Genomic DNA, 19,438 nt, shown 5'->3' on the forward strand with positions numbered 1-19,438 from the left:
CTGGAGTTTGAAAAACATGAGGAACCAGTGAGACAGGAGAGGGCAAAAAAGAAAAGAGCCATTTCCATCATAAATTTATTATTATAAACCTGGAGTTAGACTATTGTGATGTAGTACTGGTTTAAATGTTAGCCTTTCAAGATCTGGATTTATTATATTAAGTACATGTTTTAATTTACTAGAATATTTCCAGAGCTGTAAAATAAAATGCTTTGAGTATTACAAAATTTTGATATTCTCAAATCATCTGCTTTTTAAGCTAATGAAATATTAAGTATCATTACTCTCATTTCAAGAAATAGAAACTTTTATAACTATTATACACAGAGTTGGACAAGCATGCTGCAAACTTCTTGGCTGTTTTATTTCACAATATATCTTAGTCATAAACCTCTTATAAATTGGCTTAATTTTCATTCTTGAATACTCATTCTCCTAAGCACAGCCTACTAACTTAAGAGGTCTCCAGTTAATATTAAAGTTTCAATGTTTTGTATTAGAAACCTGCTTTTAATAAAAAATAGTATAGACTCAAATAAGTAGTCTGTGCTGAAAAAAAGGACCCTTCATTTCTTCTATCATTCATATCTTATCTTTAGCAATAGAAGTACCACAGAATATATACTGGCCCACATGCATTTACCTTGCACAACTCAGGTCATCTGGACTTTCTTTTCTACACCTAAACCAAATAGTTTACCTTTTCTGTAGCCACCCCCTGCCCCTCGCCACACACACACAAACACACAGAAAGCCCCCATCTTTTTTTCTTGCTCCTACTGAATAACAAAACAAAACCAAAAACTGACTTGGTAAACATGCTGATATTAGCCAAAAATGATCATTGGCATTTCTGACCAAGTTACTTAGTACACTTACAAAAAAACCAAGAACGTATCATCTTTAAGCCATCCCCCAAATAAAAACACTCTTGGGCTTTCCCCCTCCATCAGGAAAAAAGATGCTACAAAGTAGGAAGGAAAAGACTTACATTGGGACAAACCTTTGGAACTTGGGAAACAGAAGTGGAAAACAGGACTACTTTGTGCCCCATTTCCTATGAAAGTGAAAGTCTTGTCAACAGAGGGCTATAAATGTAAGTTTAAGATAATCTAACTACTTTTCAACCCTTGTACTGAAACTGATACTATATGACCTGAAGGCTAACTCTGCCCAACGTAAGTAGAGAAGAAGATTCACTCTGCTTATCTGAGAAAAAGCAGTCCTGATAGAAGGAGAGAGGTTCTTTTCTAGAAGACACTCTAACTCAGTTGTTACGGAGCTCAAAATAATGTGCTATGCATGGATATGCAAAATGACAGGTACTTGGGTAATTCCAAATTGACTATTTTATACTGATTATACTGTCACTTCTAGAATTCCAAAACCTTCTATACTAACTTGAAAGAGAAAACCATTAAATTAAACATAATTCTAAATCTCAAGGTTATACACTTTTGCCAATCCAAAATAATTTTGCTAAATATTCAGTCAGATGATATGTAACCCTGGTCTAAATAGCTTTCAAGTATATAATGATTGAGATTTTTCAATCACTGATTGAAAGTAGTCTTTCACTAATATAAAAGGAAACAAAAACAGTAAAGGTCAACTGTAGAAATATGAGATACAGTTTTTTTAAAACTGTCAGTAGAGGCCAGAACTGCCTAAATAATTCCTTGTGGTGATGGTGTATTCTAATGTCAAAGAAGATTGAAACATTCTCCTCCCTAGCAGCCCATCTGTGGCCCTAAGGAATTTCCTCCCACCCCTGGCAATGGGAGTGGGTACATTAAGCAAAATCTGTAAAACAAAAGTGACAAATGTGGCGACCTTTTAATCAGAACAGGAGAACAGGAGAACGTTGAAGTTATCATTTAAAACTTACAGCAACTGCTTCCAGAAGGAGCCCATTTAAGAACTGACTCGGGAAGTTCATCCAATAAACTAAAACAAAATAGAGTAATACACAATCAATTTGTTTTAAAGTCTGTGATTATTCTGATGAGAAGAAAACAAAACTTGAATTCCATGTTGGTGGATCGTAAATATTGTGACTTTCAATACTTTCTTCACTCACCTGAATGTAATGGGTAAGAAGGTTAAATGGAGGGGAAAAAAAGAGGGTTAAATGGAGGTTGGGGAAGATCCTATCAATCATCTAGAAACTAAACAATGCAGAATTACAATATAGATGCTCTAATTCAAAGTTTGTACATGCAGAACTGCAATAGCAAGAATATCTCATTTTTCTCTTAAAAAAATAAGAAAAATTTCATTAAAATAGTTGTATCTTGATTGTTAGGGTATTTTTTCATCAAGCATTTACCACTGGGGTGGGGTAAATTATGTAATTATTTGTGTGAACATATTCTTCACTGGCCAGTGTTTTAGGTCCCATGACTAAATAAGTTAACAAGAAGTAACCAAGAATAAAAATTAAAAAAATAATTTTTCTTCTTCTTTCCAGTGTTTCAGACTGATTAAGTACATCTCTTTTAAGTAGCTTCAGCCACAAATGCATAAACATTCAACTAAAATTACCGATATGAGTGCTTGACTCACAACTAAGACACAGGCAAAACTGTAATAACAAATGCACAGATCTAATATCACCCTGTGTCAGGAAAATAAAGGGCATAAGGGAGATATAGTATTATGGTTGAATATGTAAGCATGCCCTCATGGGGAAATTCAGTGTTATGCCTTCTCAGCAAGTTGAATAAATTATGATTATGTATTTATACTATAAGAAGTTTTAAAATGTCTCTGAATTATAAATTAGATATTATAATATCAGCTTTACCGGTCTATATGTTTATATTAGGAATCTAATCAAAATGAAGATACTAACATATATAAGCGTTCACAAAATGTTAGTGGAGGTTATGTTTATGCCATTATATTTTATTATTTTTACATGCTACTCTTATAATACTTAAATGTACTTAGGTAGCATATTCATTGTAGACACACACAGTGAAAGTACCTGTATATGCATATCAGTAAAACACAAAAACAAATCACATCTTATTAAAAGAAAACATACACATACATTAAGGTGCCAATCTTTTAAATAAATAAACTACATAATTAAAATTAGGTAATCTGAGCTGGAATTGGATACTGCATATGTATGTCCATTACTGAGCTTTGACTTGACCCATAATTTGAAAAATGTCAGTTATATGAGGGTTAATATGGACACATCAATCACTGCAATAAGTAACTGATTAAATAGTACTGTTACTGACTTAAATGTGTTAGTTGTTGGTAAGAGGTTAGGATGATAAAGACTCCAAATGCAGAAATATACATCAGTATTTACAAATGTAATTTTTATTATTCGGAGTTTGTAGGCTAGCTTTTCTGTTAAGAACTGATGCCACACTTAATTCGAAGATTGATTTCTATGGATCAGCTTCCTCTTTAGTGAACTTCTGTTGTGACTTGCCCTACTTAAAACATAGTTGCTTTTTCCAATTGTGATATTAAATCTGTGGATAACTAATTCTGAGTTTGTCTTGGTATATAATGAAAAACTGACTATTCTGTGCTACATGCAACAGAATTTTTTTAAGTTTGATCAATGAGAAAATAGTAAAATAGTAGCACACTCTGTTCTTAGTCTGACCTAATTTTCAGCAACAGAATCTAGTTGCTAAGAAATGAAAGTGAAATATTAAAAATGTTTATGTGGCTGAAAGATTATCTCTTATATAATATCTCATATAAATTCTTCTTTTCCTTAAGAAACAAACCATACTCCCTTCATGACATAGGATTAAGAACGAGGTATGCTGCTCTTACTGGAAAAATATAAGTCCTATTCCTATTTCACATTGTTGCTTTACACAGAATAAATCACACCAAGCTCAGGCTACCTCCCAATACTTTTACAATGCTACTTTAGAAATACTATTCCTTGAAAATATCACCACTTAGAACCTAAGCCTCTGGAAAACACTATGTAAGGGAACAAATATTTCACTTTACATTTTGCATTACCACTCATGCAGGAGAGATTTCATAGGTGCTACCTTAATTGATTTTTATGTCTGTTAGCTGTTTGAGGGTTTTTAAAAAATATTTTTCAAATTAAAGAAATTCACTTTGGTTATCATGTTTGGGTGAATGGAAATCCTCTCTGGGACTAGCTCCCTTTAATGTATCCCTTCAGACCTGTTGCAGTACATGATGGAATACATGAAAATCTGTACTTTGTTTTAGCAGTCTGCACAGCCACAGGGTCGTCCAGGTTCCGTTCCCAGGGTAGCTTCCCACATAACCACCGCAGCATGCAGTAGCCAAGGATTTCAAGGTCACTTCGTCTGGACAGGGCTATAGGAGTAAATATTAAGAGAAAAAGATGATGGATAAGCAAGTTTCGAGAAACAGAAATTGTTGAATGAACTGCTATTGATGAAATATGAAAAAGCCAAATGGGCAACGTGTTTTGTTTGTTCAGCTGGAGTAAAACTTAAACCCCCAGGACTTGGCTCCAGTCCACAGACATGCAGTGACTTGTTGCTGTTGAAAGTAAGGGTCAGTTTCCTTACCTCCTCCAACTTCATCCTTCCTTAGTCTGGCCTGTCACATGAACTTGATCTCCATGGCCTCTGACATGATCCAGACAACCCATAACCTGGCACCAACACTTTCTCAAAGAGCCAAGCAGTAAAACAAAGAAATAAATGTCTGCAGTTAAATTGCTAACATATGTTCCAGGAAGTCCATGGGGTCTGCATTGGTCATGCAGAGACCCTTTGAGTGCAGACTAAACATTGATGGCCTTTCCTGTTCTACTCACACCAGCAGAATTTGAAGTTGGAAGAATATGACAAAACTGCCATCTAGTGTGCAGTATTAAAACACGGTCTGCCTCAACATTTTTCAATTGCATGAAAGTATAGGATAAAATGTCTGTTTAGGGTACATGGTTTTAAAATTTTACCAATGTTATTTTTAGAAGCTTAAATTCTAGTCCTATATCCTGAAGAGGAAAGATAAAGGTACGGGAATCATATGCATTGCGGTGAGGCGGATATGGTAAGGAGTAGATTTTTGAAGCCAAAGGCTTTTAGAATTTAATACAAAATGCCTTTTTGTTAAAAAATAAAAATACAGTAGAACAACATTTTTAGACCATTTAAATCATTCATACCAACTATTAAATGCTGTAACTAATTTCATTATAATTTTATAAATAAAGTGCCTCATTTCAAAAGATGGGTAATAAAATCCAAGAAACACAAATATAACTAATTAGCAAATAACTGAAGTGATTAAAATATTAAAAAAAACCAAAAGTCATTTTTATGCCATTCCTGTTATAAAATAGGTGGATATTTATAATTTTAGCTTTCCTTGAATGTTCGCCTCTGAAGGGATGTATTATCTCTTATGTGTAATGCATGACTGTTAAACCTGCTATAAACAGGTATCCTGCTTCATTACCTTTCATTAAAATCTGAAAAGTTACTCAGTAAACTTAGTTTAATCATTTAAAAAGTCATCTAAGAACAATGCTCCTAGCACATCATAACTACTTTTGATTGCCATATATGTTATTATAAAAGCAAAAGACAATATAAACTCTTACACATATTCTGTCTTAACTGCTATTAAAGTATTGGATTATTAAAGCTCTTCAATCTAGCAGAATGCTACAGTCCCATGGGTGTCGTTTACTTTCTGCACAAGCTTCAACAGTGTCCTAATGCAAGACTTGGCTCTCCTATTAAAATAAAAACACAATCTCTACACGCTGTTTTGTAGTGATTTCTTCAATAATAAATCTCCCATTAATAATGGAATGGTTCCATTTGTACAGATGCGTTCCCAAGTCCCTTGTCCATTATGGCAATTCCTTATTACCACCACTTAAAAAAAACTCACCACCTCTAATTTTCAAAAAATGACATTCTGGCACCTATTTGGAAGACATAGGCTACACACACACAAGAGGCCTTTTGATGAAAAACAATCAGGATTAAAATGGAATGCACCTTCCTAGCCGTACCACCCTCCCACCCCAACTGATTAATTGACAAGAAGCTGTAAGCAACGATAAGTCAGTTAGACTTCAGAAGTCAATCTTTCATAAACTGGTCTTCATTTGAAATAGCCCTTGGGGAATTAACTTTATACCTCACTGTTACAGTTTGTTAACTAATTAAAATACATTACCACATTTTTCAGTCTTTTACTTAGTTTCTTTTACTACACATATACATTAATAACTATAGTTAGGTGAGCTTCTTTACCACTGTATTTACTAAGTTCTACAAAAATGCCTATAATGTTAAGAAAAAAATCTTATTATCCCTCTTTCCTACCACTGAAGAGTGAAATGAAAGTAAAGTACACACTTCTGTTTGAAAGTCCCTTCCAGAGAAACAAATTGAAAAATTTGATGTGATTTAATGACTTTAAAATCTCAGACACTACTGATGACTGTTGTTTCCATCTACTGGATAAACAAAAGTAATTTTGAACTATTAAATTCATTAAATATTCTATGCGACAATATTGGTATCTATATATGTGTATGTAATTAATACAGAGAGATGTTTAAAATACACTGGCAAATATATTGGTAACTTAGCACCTAATTTTTATGTTTATTAATTGGAGCATATAAATGATTTTGTTGCAAGTCTCTCAACTGCTCAGCAGCAATTACAAAAAGGCATAGGTAGAGATTTGAATTCTATTCCACTAGAAAACAGATTCCAGAAACAGCTGACACTAGAAAGCTTAGTTAAAATAAAAGCAATTGATGTAATTTATAGAGCTGCTATTATGCCAGGCACTCTAGCTGCTTTTATATAATCTCATTTAATCATCCTAATAATACTACAAATATTATTAATCTGTTAAAAATAAGCAAGTAGAGGCTCAGAAAGGTTAAATAACTTCTTCATTATCACAGAGCAAAAACTGTCACTCTTAGTTGAAATTCAAGTCTTTCAGAATCCAAAGACATGCTCAGTCTCATAATTACTTAGCCAATGTACTAAGACTCTTTTCAAGCAACTATACTTTCAAGAGACTTTCTTTCAAACTTCTTCATTGTGATGAAAAAGGGATCTAGCTAAAACATTTAATTCATAAAGTGACAGATGTAAATCAAACTGATATGAGAACAATAGAGAAGTTAGCTTCAAGAACTGCTTATTCTAAAGACAAATGAGGGTAAATTTACCTGGGTGCAAAACACCAAATGGAATGAAAGAGGAATAAGGAGAAAAAAGTGTAAATGCTAATCAAAAATAGAGCCTTCCTGGTGGCCAAAGGGGCTAAACACAGCACTATGAAGCTATCCACAGCCTCTGCAGCATGAGTTTGATCCCTGGCCAGCCCCCCTACTCCGTGTCTGGTGAATCCTCTCACCCCCACCCCCCGCCACCGCACCTATGGCTTGTACCCCAGTTCTTGTATGCATAAATAAATCTTTTAAAAAAAGCTAATCAAAAATAGATACCTATCTACCTAAAGTGGTTTTGTTTATTTTATTTCTCACAACACAGGAAATAATGAACTTGAAAACTTTTGCAGACAGGGTTCATTTAAAAGTCCAAAATATTAGTTTATATGCTCAGGAATGACAAAATGCTCATCAAATGAAAGAAATGGTGACTATGTGCAGAACAAATTTAAAGTTTATTTGTATTGTTTGGTAACATTCTTACTTTTTAATCTTTATTATATGCGTTATTCAGTTTTTCTGTCAATTCAAATGTATAAAAAACCTAGAAAATTTTATGGTGGCCACTGCATTTTCCAAAATGATACTGGGAAAGTAGAATGCATTTTAAATAAAATATTAAACTTAGGTCTCCCTATTTCTTAAATTCAAAGTTTTAAATTTTTGTGAAACACTATTGTATGAGGCTTGGGAAAAGTTAGTCAACAAAGAAGGCATCGTATTTTTAAGCAACCAAATAGTTCAAGACTTACATCAAGTCATTAAAATTTATAACTAAATGTCAAAACTGGTTTATATAATATGGAGAAATACGGTCTTCATTATTGTTTATTATTACAACAACCAAAGACTATTTATAGAAGTCAAATTTACTTAAAAATAGAAATCAAGAGTATACAGAGCTTGTCAATAACTTGGTTTACCTTAATATTATAACTGAAAAAACGGATATCCTTTTTTAAAATAATGTTTAAGAAAATTATTAATGTGTAAGCCATGTCATTTCCACAAGTTTGGTAACATAAAAACATGTTTTCAGTTTATTTCACATAGTCTGAAAGTTGGAGTGCTAGATTACAGTGAAATGAAACCATGCAAGAAATAACACAATTTGGATTTCATATGCCAAAGCAATTGGCAAAAATAAGAAAAGTATGTAATGTATCCCTCTCCCTTATACTGAATATATTACATAAACAAATGGACATTTAAAATGCAATTCAGATATATTTTATGGTCATCAATGATGTCAAATTAAAACAGGTATTATACACTCAATGCATAGGTCTGAAGTATTTAAAAAAGCTCAATATGTTAAATGCTGTATATCTCCAGAGAAATTAGGTATTGACTGCATGCCTCAGTGAGTAGAAAAATCTACAAAAATCCATACCACACATTGATCCAAATATTGCTTTTTAACATTACTAAGAATGTAACAAATTTTAAAATAGCATATTTGACACAGATATAATTCTCTGTAATTATCAGGCAACAAGCCCAAAAGATGTCAATGTTTATACATGCTAGCTTTTATGAAGAACAAAAAATTAATATCGAAGAAATAAGCCCAACATATATTACTCTAGTTTTACACTAATGAAACACTTCAGCTACTCAGAAAATACCTTTAGGTCACACAAGAGAATTGAGTTTGGAAGAATAACTGCAATTTTTAAAAAACATACAGATATAAAGATGTATGATAGTTCCAGGAATAGTTATTCATTCATCCATCTGTGCATCTGTCCATCCATATCTATATATCTTTACTCACGCTTTTTAGTTTGTAACAATACAAGTTACTATCCTTTCATATGACGTTGAACTAGAAAATGTTTGTGGCACCTTACCCAAGTTCCTTAATTATAAAAAACCACAGAAAATAAACATTAGCTTTGGTTTCTGAAAAACCACTACAACAAATAGCAGAAACCAGACAGTCTGATCAGGTTAACAGCCTCTGTTAAGTGGCTAATTTATAAGTCCGTTTTACATTGAGTCCTGAACGTTTCCTGGTGCCTGACCAAACACAGATATACCTGTCATAGAGCAAATGTACTGACAACTAGAGGTTCTATTTCACAGTGATAACTTGCTTTGCTCTTTATGTTTTCCTTTGCATTATCTTTCCCAGTATGTATTTGATCTCATAGCTGGACTACCATAGAAAAGATTTTTCTGAGATTAACTAGTGACTGTACGGAAAGTAAACACATGAATATCTATGAAACTGACCTACATTTACTCACAGGATTTATGACCCTGTTTATTTTGGTTTCTAGATATGACTAAATGATTATTTCACTTCTAATATCCTAAAATAAAATGTTTTATTTTGGAAGATCAAATGCAAAACATTAGAAATGAATAGTACACAATCATTTGAAGATATCAAGTCTTTCATTTTATATACCACACTAAAACTGTATATTAACATTTTGGCAAAAATATTTATGTGTACATGTATCTGTATATGTATGCATGTGAACACAAATGCATGTGTGCATGTTTATGTACATGGATGTATGTATATCTATATGTAGATATAAATATGCATAGGTATTTGTTTAAGTGCTATTTTAAGTGCAGTAATGGAATCTACAGTTTGTAGGAATCCTGTGAAACCTATGATAAAAATGAATATTCATGACAGTATATAACTTTCCTTCAAGTACCAAAATCAAGTAGTTAGGTTTTCCATTGAATAATACTCCCAGGTAGGTATAATCTTTCTACCAAATCATTACTTAATTCAATCTTCTCCTCAAAGACCTAGCATTGAAAAATCTACCCAACTGATCCACAAGTATTCACGGAGAAAAAAAACTTAGATGTTCTATAGAAAAAAGGTGTGTGTTCAGCATTTCCATAAAGTTAGGACAATGAAAACACAGCTTTAACCTTTGGGGAATTAAACCTTCAGAATTATCCAAGTCCAAACAAACACTCACCAGACCAACATATAACGATCTCTACTTCCCATTCCAGAACCACAAAGATTACTTAGCTATTTTAATAATCAAAACTAGAGCAGATCAGTATTAGAGTTAATATTTGAAGTGTGGAACCATAAGTTAATATCATTATTAAGATAACTGGAGCACTGCTTAAGAATCTATAATATGAATTTCCAGTCATACCACTATCAAAAAAGTAATGTGGGGTTTCTAAAAGTTCTTTACACTAATAAATCTGTAGAAAGTGAAGAACAAAACTTACTGAGAGTGAAAGAACTTTAAATTGAAAAAAGAAAACCATTACCTGAACATCTGACTCTTAACATTTCTTAGTTAAAGTTGTTTCCCATTTATATCTTTAAATGATCACTGATTTATCAACAATGTAAATGGTAAAAAATTATACAATATTACTAAGTTTCTAAATGATCATTACTTTTCTTACCAAACTATCCTTCAAAAGTAATGTATAATGTATAATGTATAATTTTCTTTTAATTCCTATCACACCAAATTTAACCCATGATTCTTCCTGAGAGAAGACACTCAACCGACAGACTTTGTTTCCCTTTTGCACTGGCCTACCTTAAACTAGTGTGGGTTTTAATTGCTCTGGAAAATGATCACGATCTCCTACATTACATGGTCAATGGTCCTTTTAATAGAAAAGGCAATAATATACACTTGTTTGCACCAACTAAAACCTGTTAGAAAGTATCAGTTTAGGGTAACAGTTCAACAGTTATTAACAAGTGCAAACGTCTAATTGTCTTTTAATAAAAATGTGGTCCTTTAAAAGCTGTTTAAAATTATTTGCATGATTTAACATATTTGAACATACTTTTATAAACAAAGTTTACAAAGAATATTATTTTGAAAGCCAAACTTTTTCAATAATCGCCATTTTTTCACTAGCATAACATTAGAATTGACTTTTTGTCTTGCTGACAGAGCAACTAAGAAAGTACAGTTGCATTGACCATATTGATTGTGAACAAAGCAACCATCAGTGGGACTCTGCACCATATATTTTCAATATTGACCTCCCACTTCCTTTTCCATGGCTTTCTGGGTTGGCTATTGGATTTGGACTGCAGTGTAATAAACAGCTAAGGTTTAATTAATGGTAAATGAATACAAGACATAGGTTATGACTTTAACTAATTAGGGAATTGTTGAATTAAGTCTGCCTTGGAATGCAAGGCAGTACAATCAATATCCAATAAAAGGACTATGTATGTAATTTACCTGCAAATGTGTTTCCAATACCATCAAAGTGAGTTTAAGTAAGTAAGATATATGAAAGGCAACTAGGAGAGATTTCCACAAGTTAACACTTTATAGTTTCAAAAAATATTTCCTTTTTTGTTGAGAGATGGTATCTTCAAAAGCTCTGAGAAGGGCACAATTAAAAACAAGAATAATTGTTCACATGTGTACCTTTATCAAATTAGTGATATTCACTACAGCATAAAAATTCAGTTGCTGACCTCCAAGTTTAACCTACACAGAGTAATAATTAACTGCTCAAAATGAGCATCAAGTTATACTTAGTTGATGCCCTTTTGCTCCTTTTTTTATTTGACACAGTCTACATCTCCTTCCCCTGCTAGAGAAGATATTCACTGGTGTACTGTTATCCATTTCGTCTGGTAAAAACCTCACCAAAATTCTCACTTTCAAACTGACTATGCAGAGGTCATTTCATGAAGCCTAGTTACTCTTTAATCAATTTTTCTGAAATAAAAATAAGAATAGAGAAACCTACCTACTCCCCTGTGGGCATCCAAGCTGGTAAACTCTAATGTCCCATTATGGCCTTTCCTAGGATTTTCTTGATACTGTTTGTGGTTCCCATTGGGACAATATCTGTAGGAAAGCCCATAATCTGCAAGAAAAACCTAGAAGACATGAACAGACAAATGAATAATGCTTGTGTCCTCTAAAAACATAACCTTTATAATTAAGTCTTAAGAAACTGATAGGTTAAGAACAGCCTCCGATCTACATTTCATTAAACCAAATGGTGCCTTAGGATAAAACATACACAACTGGGGACCATAACAACTAAGTTTCTCCAACTTAAATCCTTACCTCATCATATGCATATATTCTTTTGGAGTTGACAAAGATTTTTTTACTCTTTTTACAGCAGAATTCTTGCTTCAAAATTCCCTTCCCTCCAGGTGGGCATCTAGACATCATAAACCACAATACGTGGTCTTTTTTATCTGTATTTAAACAGCTTATGACACTGTCTTTTCCTGTAAAACCCCTCCCTTGAACTTAAAACTATTGCAAGCAGAGGGCCTCCCTGGTGGCGCAGGCGGTTGAGCACCACACTGTGTAGCTAGCCATAGCCTCTGCAGCGCGGGTTCGATCCCGTCCGACCAGTGAGAATCCTGTCTCCTGTCTCGCCTGCTGCTCTTCTCAGCAGCATAATTCATCAGTCTGCCTGTTCTGTTCCCAGCTCTGTCTCCGGTGAATCCTCTCACCCTCCCGTGCATCTGGCCTGTACCCTGGTTCTTGTATGAAAATAAATAAATCTTTTTTTTAATTTTATTTATTTATTTTTTTAATAGTTTTTTTTATAGAGGCATGTTTTTATTTATTTATTTATTTATTTATTTTATTTGTTTGTTTGTTTTGTTTATACATGCACTGGGTACAGTCAGAAGCGCGGGAGGGTGAGAGAATTCACCAGAGCCAGAGTGGGGAGCAGAGCAGGCAGAAGGAGCGAAGTACACTGCTGAGGGGAGCAGCGGGTGGCAGGAGAGGTCTGCGCACCATGTGGGATCCTCCTCCGGTGACCGGGGAGCAGCCGGGGATCGAAACGGCGCCGCAGAGGCCGCGGGCAGCTTCGCAACCCAGCGCTCAACCGCTGCGCCATTGGGGAGGCCCGAAAATAAATAAATCTTAAAAAAAAAAATGCTGCAAGGAGAAAGGGGAGGTAAGAGCAAACAACCTAAAAATATAAACCTCAGGCTTTAGGAGTCTCCATTAATAGGAAGTATAAAAACAGTGAACAGATTGTAAGAGGTAATGACTCTTAAATATTATTTTGTCTACATTTAAGAATGGAACAAAAAGAGGTACTTTTGGACTTTCAGACCTGATCCATATCACTGTCATCTTTATAAGTCAGTCAGAATTGTAAGCAGGGTCTTTAAACAGAATATATATTGTGAAAAGTCAGATAGCAATTCACATGAATTTTTCTCAGATTGCTTTTGGAGAGAGAAAGAAGTGGGGAGAAGTAGTTTCACAGATGTAGCATACACCGAACAGGGATTTATTATGTGTAGACATTTGTTCTGACATGTAGTCAGAATACAGCCATTCCAAACTATATGTTAGCATGCTCCCCCTACAAAAGCTGTTTCATATTTTAAAATGTATTGTTTCACATGTATTTCTTTAAAATTTAGGATATGAGACATTTTAGGATGTAGCTTTGATAAGTGTTATATTACAATTTATATTTTAAAGCATAGTGTCTATTAAAAGAAAATTGGTTAAATTTTTTTTTTTAAAGATTTATTTATTCATTTACATAGGAACCGGGGTACAGGCCAGATGCGCAGGAGGGTGAGAGATTCACCAGAGACAGAGCAGGGAACAGAACAGGCAGACTGACTGAAATACACTGCTGAGGGGAGCATCTATCGCACTATGTGGGATACTTGCCAGCCGGCCGGCCAGGATCAGCGCTGCAGAGGCTGCGGACAGCTTCACAGCGCTGCACTCAATTGCCCACGCCACCAGGGGAGGCCCTAAAATTGGTAAACTTTTAATATAAGTATTTTTTATATAATTTAAATAGGAGATATTAAGAGCTTTCTTAAGAGTTTTCTTCATTTGTTGGAGAACATAGTTTGCTAAAATGTCTGAAAACATGATATTTCCGTTTGTCTCTCTTACCCACATGCTATTTCTCAACATGGTCTCATAAGTAACTGGTATCTCTGCCCCAGGATCAAATATACATCTGACACTGAACCGGTTGCCTGCTATGTCTATTTATGATGCCTTTTGTCTTCATTTCAAAAATTAAATAGGCTTCATTTTGCAAAATAGGTAACCTCACTATGTACAAATTGGTAACTCAGCAAACAAATGTATTTTAAATATAAGCTTACTATTTTCATTTTTTAATAAGCTAGCTAATAAGAAGCTTTTCTAGCCAAAAAATAAGAATTGAAATTCACAGTGTACTTAATATGCACCAGACAGTAACTCATGCCATGCTCACAGATATCCTGTAGATAGGTATCTTTTCTCCATTTTACTCATAAGTAAAAGGAAGCTTAGTGAGGTTATATACTTGTAGAGTAAAATGGAGCCCGGATTCTGTAGTTCTGACTTTAGGGTTTTCACTCTTGGTCACTGTCAAAGGGAAACTGCACTGGACAAGTTAAACTTACACAAATTAAACTTGAGAAGGAAGACTTTATTCAAGGGTATATTGCACTAGGGTACAGAAATTATTATTATAGGATAAAAAGACTGAATTCAACACCATTGAAAGAAAAGGTAGGTAAGTTTTTAAGTGCTGGAATTGAGCTAATGAAAAAATACTGGAGGATGTTATGGGAAGGCTTGTGATTGTGACTACAGTCATCTAGGTTCCTTCCCATTCTCAGAGACTGGGGATGGCAGAGGGAGGGAAGGGGAGGGGAACACAATCTTTCTTAATAATTGCATTTTGAAAGAATGACTCCCATGTCAGTCCATGAACATTTCCAAGGTCCTTGAAAAAGATAATCCAGGATTTTAAAACTGGCAATATTTGCCTCTCAAATGGGCAGAGAAAGAATATATAATATCAAGTTTCCTACTACTGAATTTGCACTTACAGTGATTTTTTTTTTGTTGTTATTTGAGTTATACAGTTAGGTTGCTAATGGCTTTCTTATTTCTTAATGTAGGTATTTATAACCATAAATACAATGTGCTTCAGTTTTAGTTGTCTCAAGGTACTTTTTTATTAGATTTTTAATTTTTTTTGGTATTTTCTTTTACCCATTGTTCATATTAATCGCCACCATTTATGAATTTTTCAGCACCCCTCATGTAATTTATTTATAATTTCATGTCATGGTAGCTGGAAAAGACTGCAGATATGATTTCAATCTTCTTAAATTTTAGACTTGTTCTATGGTGTAACATATGATCTTAAGAATTTTATATGTGTGCATGAGAAGAATGTGTATTATGTGTATTAGATGGAATGTTTTATATATATATATCTGTAAGGTTTATCTGGTATACTAAAAGTCCAGTGTTTCCTCATTAATTTTCTCTGATTGTTCTACCCATTATTGAAAGTGGTACTGAAGTCCCCTACTATTATTATATTGCTGTCTATTTCTCCCTTCAGATCTGTTTATAAGCTTTACATATTAGGTGCTCTGATAATGGGTGCAAAATGGGTGGTCTTAATGAAAGTTGTGCATAGAATTCAAATTATCATGAAGGCTACTAAAAAATACTACTATATATGTAATATGTATGTCTATTCTATGAAATTTGAATAAATCTTCTAAAATTTATTCTCATAAAACTTTTCCCACTGGCATCTATCATTATGTCTTTACAATATAAATATAAATTGTGGTACACTATTGAAGAAATTTTGGAGTAAGTACACTTGATAGGAAGTGACTTGACATAAGAGGAAGTCAATAATTTCCCAAGCAATCAAAATGTGGATAAATTGACTCAAATTAGTTCAAATGAGATTTTCTACCAAGATAATGTAGTACAAATACATTATTTTGTTCAGAATTTTGCTAGAACAATTCAAAGAGAAAAAGGACTGAGAAGTGTTATAAAAGAAGGGAGGAACAGAAGTAATATTTCTTGAGATTTTATTATGTGATAATCTCTAGGCAAAGTATTTTTCATAATTTTTTCTTTAAATCCAGGCAATCACCCAGCCTGGCATCATTGGTCTCATTTTACATATGAGGAAGTTGAGTATCCCACTACTTAAATAATTTGCCCAAGTCACAGAGCTGTGTGTAAAGGATGGAAGGAGTACTCAAACCATTCCAATAGGATGTCAAAGTTCACTTTCTTTTTTAAAAAAACACAATTTAGAATTTAGGTTCCATCCACTTTTGAAATTTTGTTCAAGTCAAAAAACAAATTTAAATAGAATTCAATCTAGAGAAGGGTTTGCAATATAGTTTCTCATTTTGTATGTCCTCAAGCTAAGATTTTTTTTATGTTTCTTACAGGACTGTTAAAAAAAGGCAGGGGGGTGGAAGAAAAAGAATGTATAATAGAGACCCACATGAGCCCTGCAGAAGTTCGAAAAGCCAAAGATACTTACTATTGGAATCCTTACAGAAAAACTTGCCTTCCCCTAATATAAAGTAAAACTTGGCTCCAGTTTTTTTTTTTTAATATTATTAAAATTTCCCTGTAAGTGTAACTATGGATAATATCCCTGGTTTTAGACTAGAGAAGGAAACACATGCTCACCAAGATCAGGTAGTGGGTGATTATCTTCATTGTAATGAGACAAGCCATAGGAATATTTAAATATCTAGCTCCCTAATGCATTTTAAATGACTTTATTTTTATGTAACTTTTCTGAATTTAGTCACCATTTCATTTCTCCATCTGTAAAGAACAGCCTTGCCTATTTTCATTCACTTTAATCCCAGACACAGGGTATTGCCACTCACATTTCCACATGATACTCATTTTCTTCTCACCTTTCTTGGACATGTGGTACTTTTTTTTTTTTTACACCTTTGTGAGGTAGATAGGAAAAATAGGTGTCATTATCCATATTTAACTGTGAAAAAAGTGATAAATCTCACACTCAAATAATGTAAGTCACCCAACACTAAATTCAGACTCTATAAAGGATTTTCTTTTTTCAGTAACTTTCTCAGTACCCCCAAAACACCTAGTAAAGTAATTATTTCATGATTTTCAATTTTAATATTTTACTGAAAAAGTAGTGTGGCTGGGCCTCCCCTGGTGATGCAGCAGTTGAGTGCTGGCAGCCTCTGCAGCCCAGGTTCAATCCCCAGCCGCCAGCGAGGGTCCCACATGGCGCAACAGATCTCTCCTGCAGTGCCCGCTGCTCCCCTCAGCAGTGTATTTCATCAGTCTGCCTGTTCTGTTCCCCACTCTGGCTCTGGTGAATTCTCTCACCGTCCCGCACTTCTGACTGTACCCAATGCTTGTATAAATAAACAAATAAATCTTAAAAAAAAAAAAAGTAGTGTGGCAGCCACTGAAATGTAATCTCATGAAGCAAGAACTGCCCTTCACTTGTAAGGAGTGCATTAGGTTGACAATCTCCAGTGTCAGGGCTATTAGGAACCACCACAGCATGGGAGTCAAGGCCACATTGTTCTTGGGCAAACCCTGCCAATGAATGATCATGGTGGGGATGTTATATGGGCCATTTACCCAATGAGAAATGCACCTAACGGGCACTCTTTACTCTGGTAGTCCCTGATGATTTGGTTGAGATGTTTTTCATAACTGTATCAGAGTCTGAGCTTTTTATGCCCAATCTTTCTTGTCTCCATTCCTTTCCTAAGGGGTCACAAATTAATATCACTCTAGAAACTAGCCCAATCCAGCTTCTATTATTCCCTCAGAGGTATCATACTCTCTTCTGCCATAAAATTCCTTGCACTCCTGACCTAGTCATCATCTGTCTGTGAGAAGTGGATTTGGTACAGTCTTCAGTAAATCACAGTCTTGATTAAAAGTGGTAAACCACTGAAGATGAAAAACAAATTAGCCTCTGATGACCATAAAAAATATAACTTTCTTATACTAAGCAGCCCTTTATCAAAATCACCTTCTTGAGCTCGGCGGATCAACATGGCAGCGAGGAAACGCTGCGAGTAAGATCTCCCATTAAAAAAGAAGTTAACACGGAAGATAAACCGATGACTCCAGCAAACTACCCGAAGAAGAAAGTTGCCATAAAAGAGGACTAGAAGGGCGGAAAGCTCAGAACCTTGCTACCCTCCCCCACCCACAAAGTCGGCACCCTCCAACCAACAAGAAGGAGGAAATAACAAACAAAAAATAAACTAAAACAACCAACAAGAACAAACTACTCATCAAGCAGGACTGTGAGTGGAAAGGAACTATTTCAGCCACCATACCCTGTGAACTGGAGCTGTGGAGAACCCTGCAGGATTCCCTGCGGAGATAAGTGAACTGCTCCAGGCGCCATTAGAGAAAAACAAAGGCTCCCAAAGACCTACACACAGCCCCAGGCCAGCCAGTAAGCTTATGCCAGCAAGTAAGCTTGTGCAAAAAAGCTGCGCACTTGAGGCAAATGCAGATCTCGGCTACCCAGGTCCCAAAAGCCTGCGACCTAGGCTTGCGGGGAGACGTGCAGGGGCCCTCACTGAGGTGAATGTCCCTCACTGAGTAATCAGAAACCAGATGCCCAGACACAGGAGCGGGGTGCAAAAGGCACCATTTCTGTGGACACAGAACTGGGCTACAGCCCGCGTCCTGGACCAAAGGGCTTTGGAAATGAGACCCGGGGCATGAAATTCGGGGCGTGGGTTCCCCACGACGGTGGGGCACAAGGCACACACTGTACCTCAAAGCCGTTGAGGCTTTCCCCACCACTCCCACTCTGTCCCCATCTCACGAGGTGAAAAAAAAAAAGCTCCCCGAGGACACTAGGAGAGATCTCTGGCACCACCTAGCGACCAGAAAAAAAAATCACCAACACCCCATAAACAAGGACCTTTCTTCAGAAAAGACTGCGTGAAACCAGCAGAAGGCTCCCAAAGGAGCCAGTGGTGAGCTGGGAAGTTCGCCCACACCAGGCCCCTTCTGACCAGAAGTCCGAGCCCAGAGGGGGAGTGGGCACCCAGGGCTGGGGCAGATCGGGTGCACAGAAGAGTGTGCCCGAGACCGGGCACGCAGGGAGTGCATCCCGCATCGCCATTTTAGAACAGGGACATTTCTTCAGGAAAGACTGCCAGAAACCAGCAGAAGGCTCACTGAGGAGCCAGAGGTGAGCGGGGAAGTTCGCCCATGCCAGGCCCCTTCTGGCCTGCAGTCCCAGTCCAGAGGGGGAGCAGGAACCCACCGCCAGGACAGACCAGGGGCACAGGGAGTGCGTACCATATCGCCATTTTAGAACAGGGACATTTCTTCAGTAAAGACTGTCTGAAACCAGCAGATGGCTCCTGGAGGAGCCAGAGGGGAGTGGATAAGTTCACCCAAGATGCCGGCCAGTCCCAGCAACACAGTCTCCCAATGC

At 35.6% G+C, this 19,438-nt stretch overlaps 1 protein-coding gene across 1 annotated transcript in view; it reads right to left on the reverse strand.

The window, feature by feature from the left end:
* Positions 1 to 19,438, reverse strand: part of VRK2 (VRK serine/threonine kinase 2) — a gene marked incomplete at both ends in the record, with an annotated part of 102,968 nt that overhangs the window by 20,397 nt on the left and 63,133 nt on the right. Inside the window, 3 exons of the mRNA XM_084235135.1 lie at positions 1,889 to 1,947; positions 4,221 to 4,341; positions 11,939 to 12,071. Coding sequence (XP_084091261.1) covers positions 1,889 to 1,947; positions 4,221 to 4,341; positions 11,939 to 12,071 — 313 coding nt within the window. The remainder of the gene's footprint in view (positions 1 to 1,888; positions 1,948 to 4,220; positions 4,342 to 11,938; positions 12,072 to 19,438) is intronic.

The sequence above is a fragment of the Talpa europaea genome (assembly GCF_964194135.1).
Source record: "Talpa europaea genome assembly, chromosome: 6".
NCBI classification, from domain to species: Eukaryota; Metazoa; Chordata; class Mammalia; order Eulipotyphla; family Talpidae; genus Talpa; species Talpa europaea.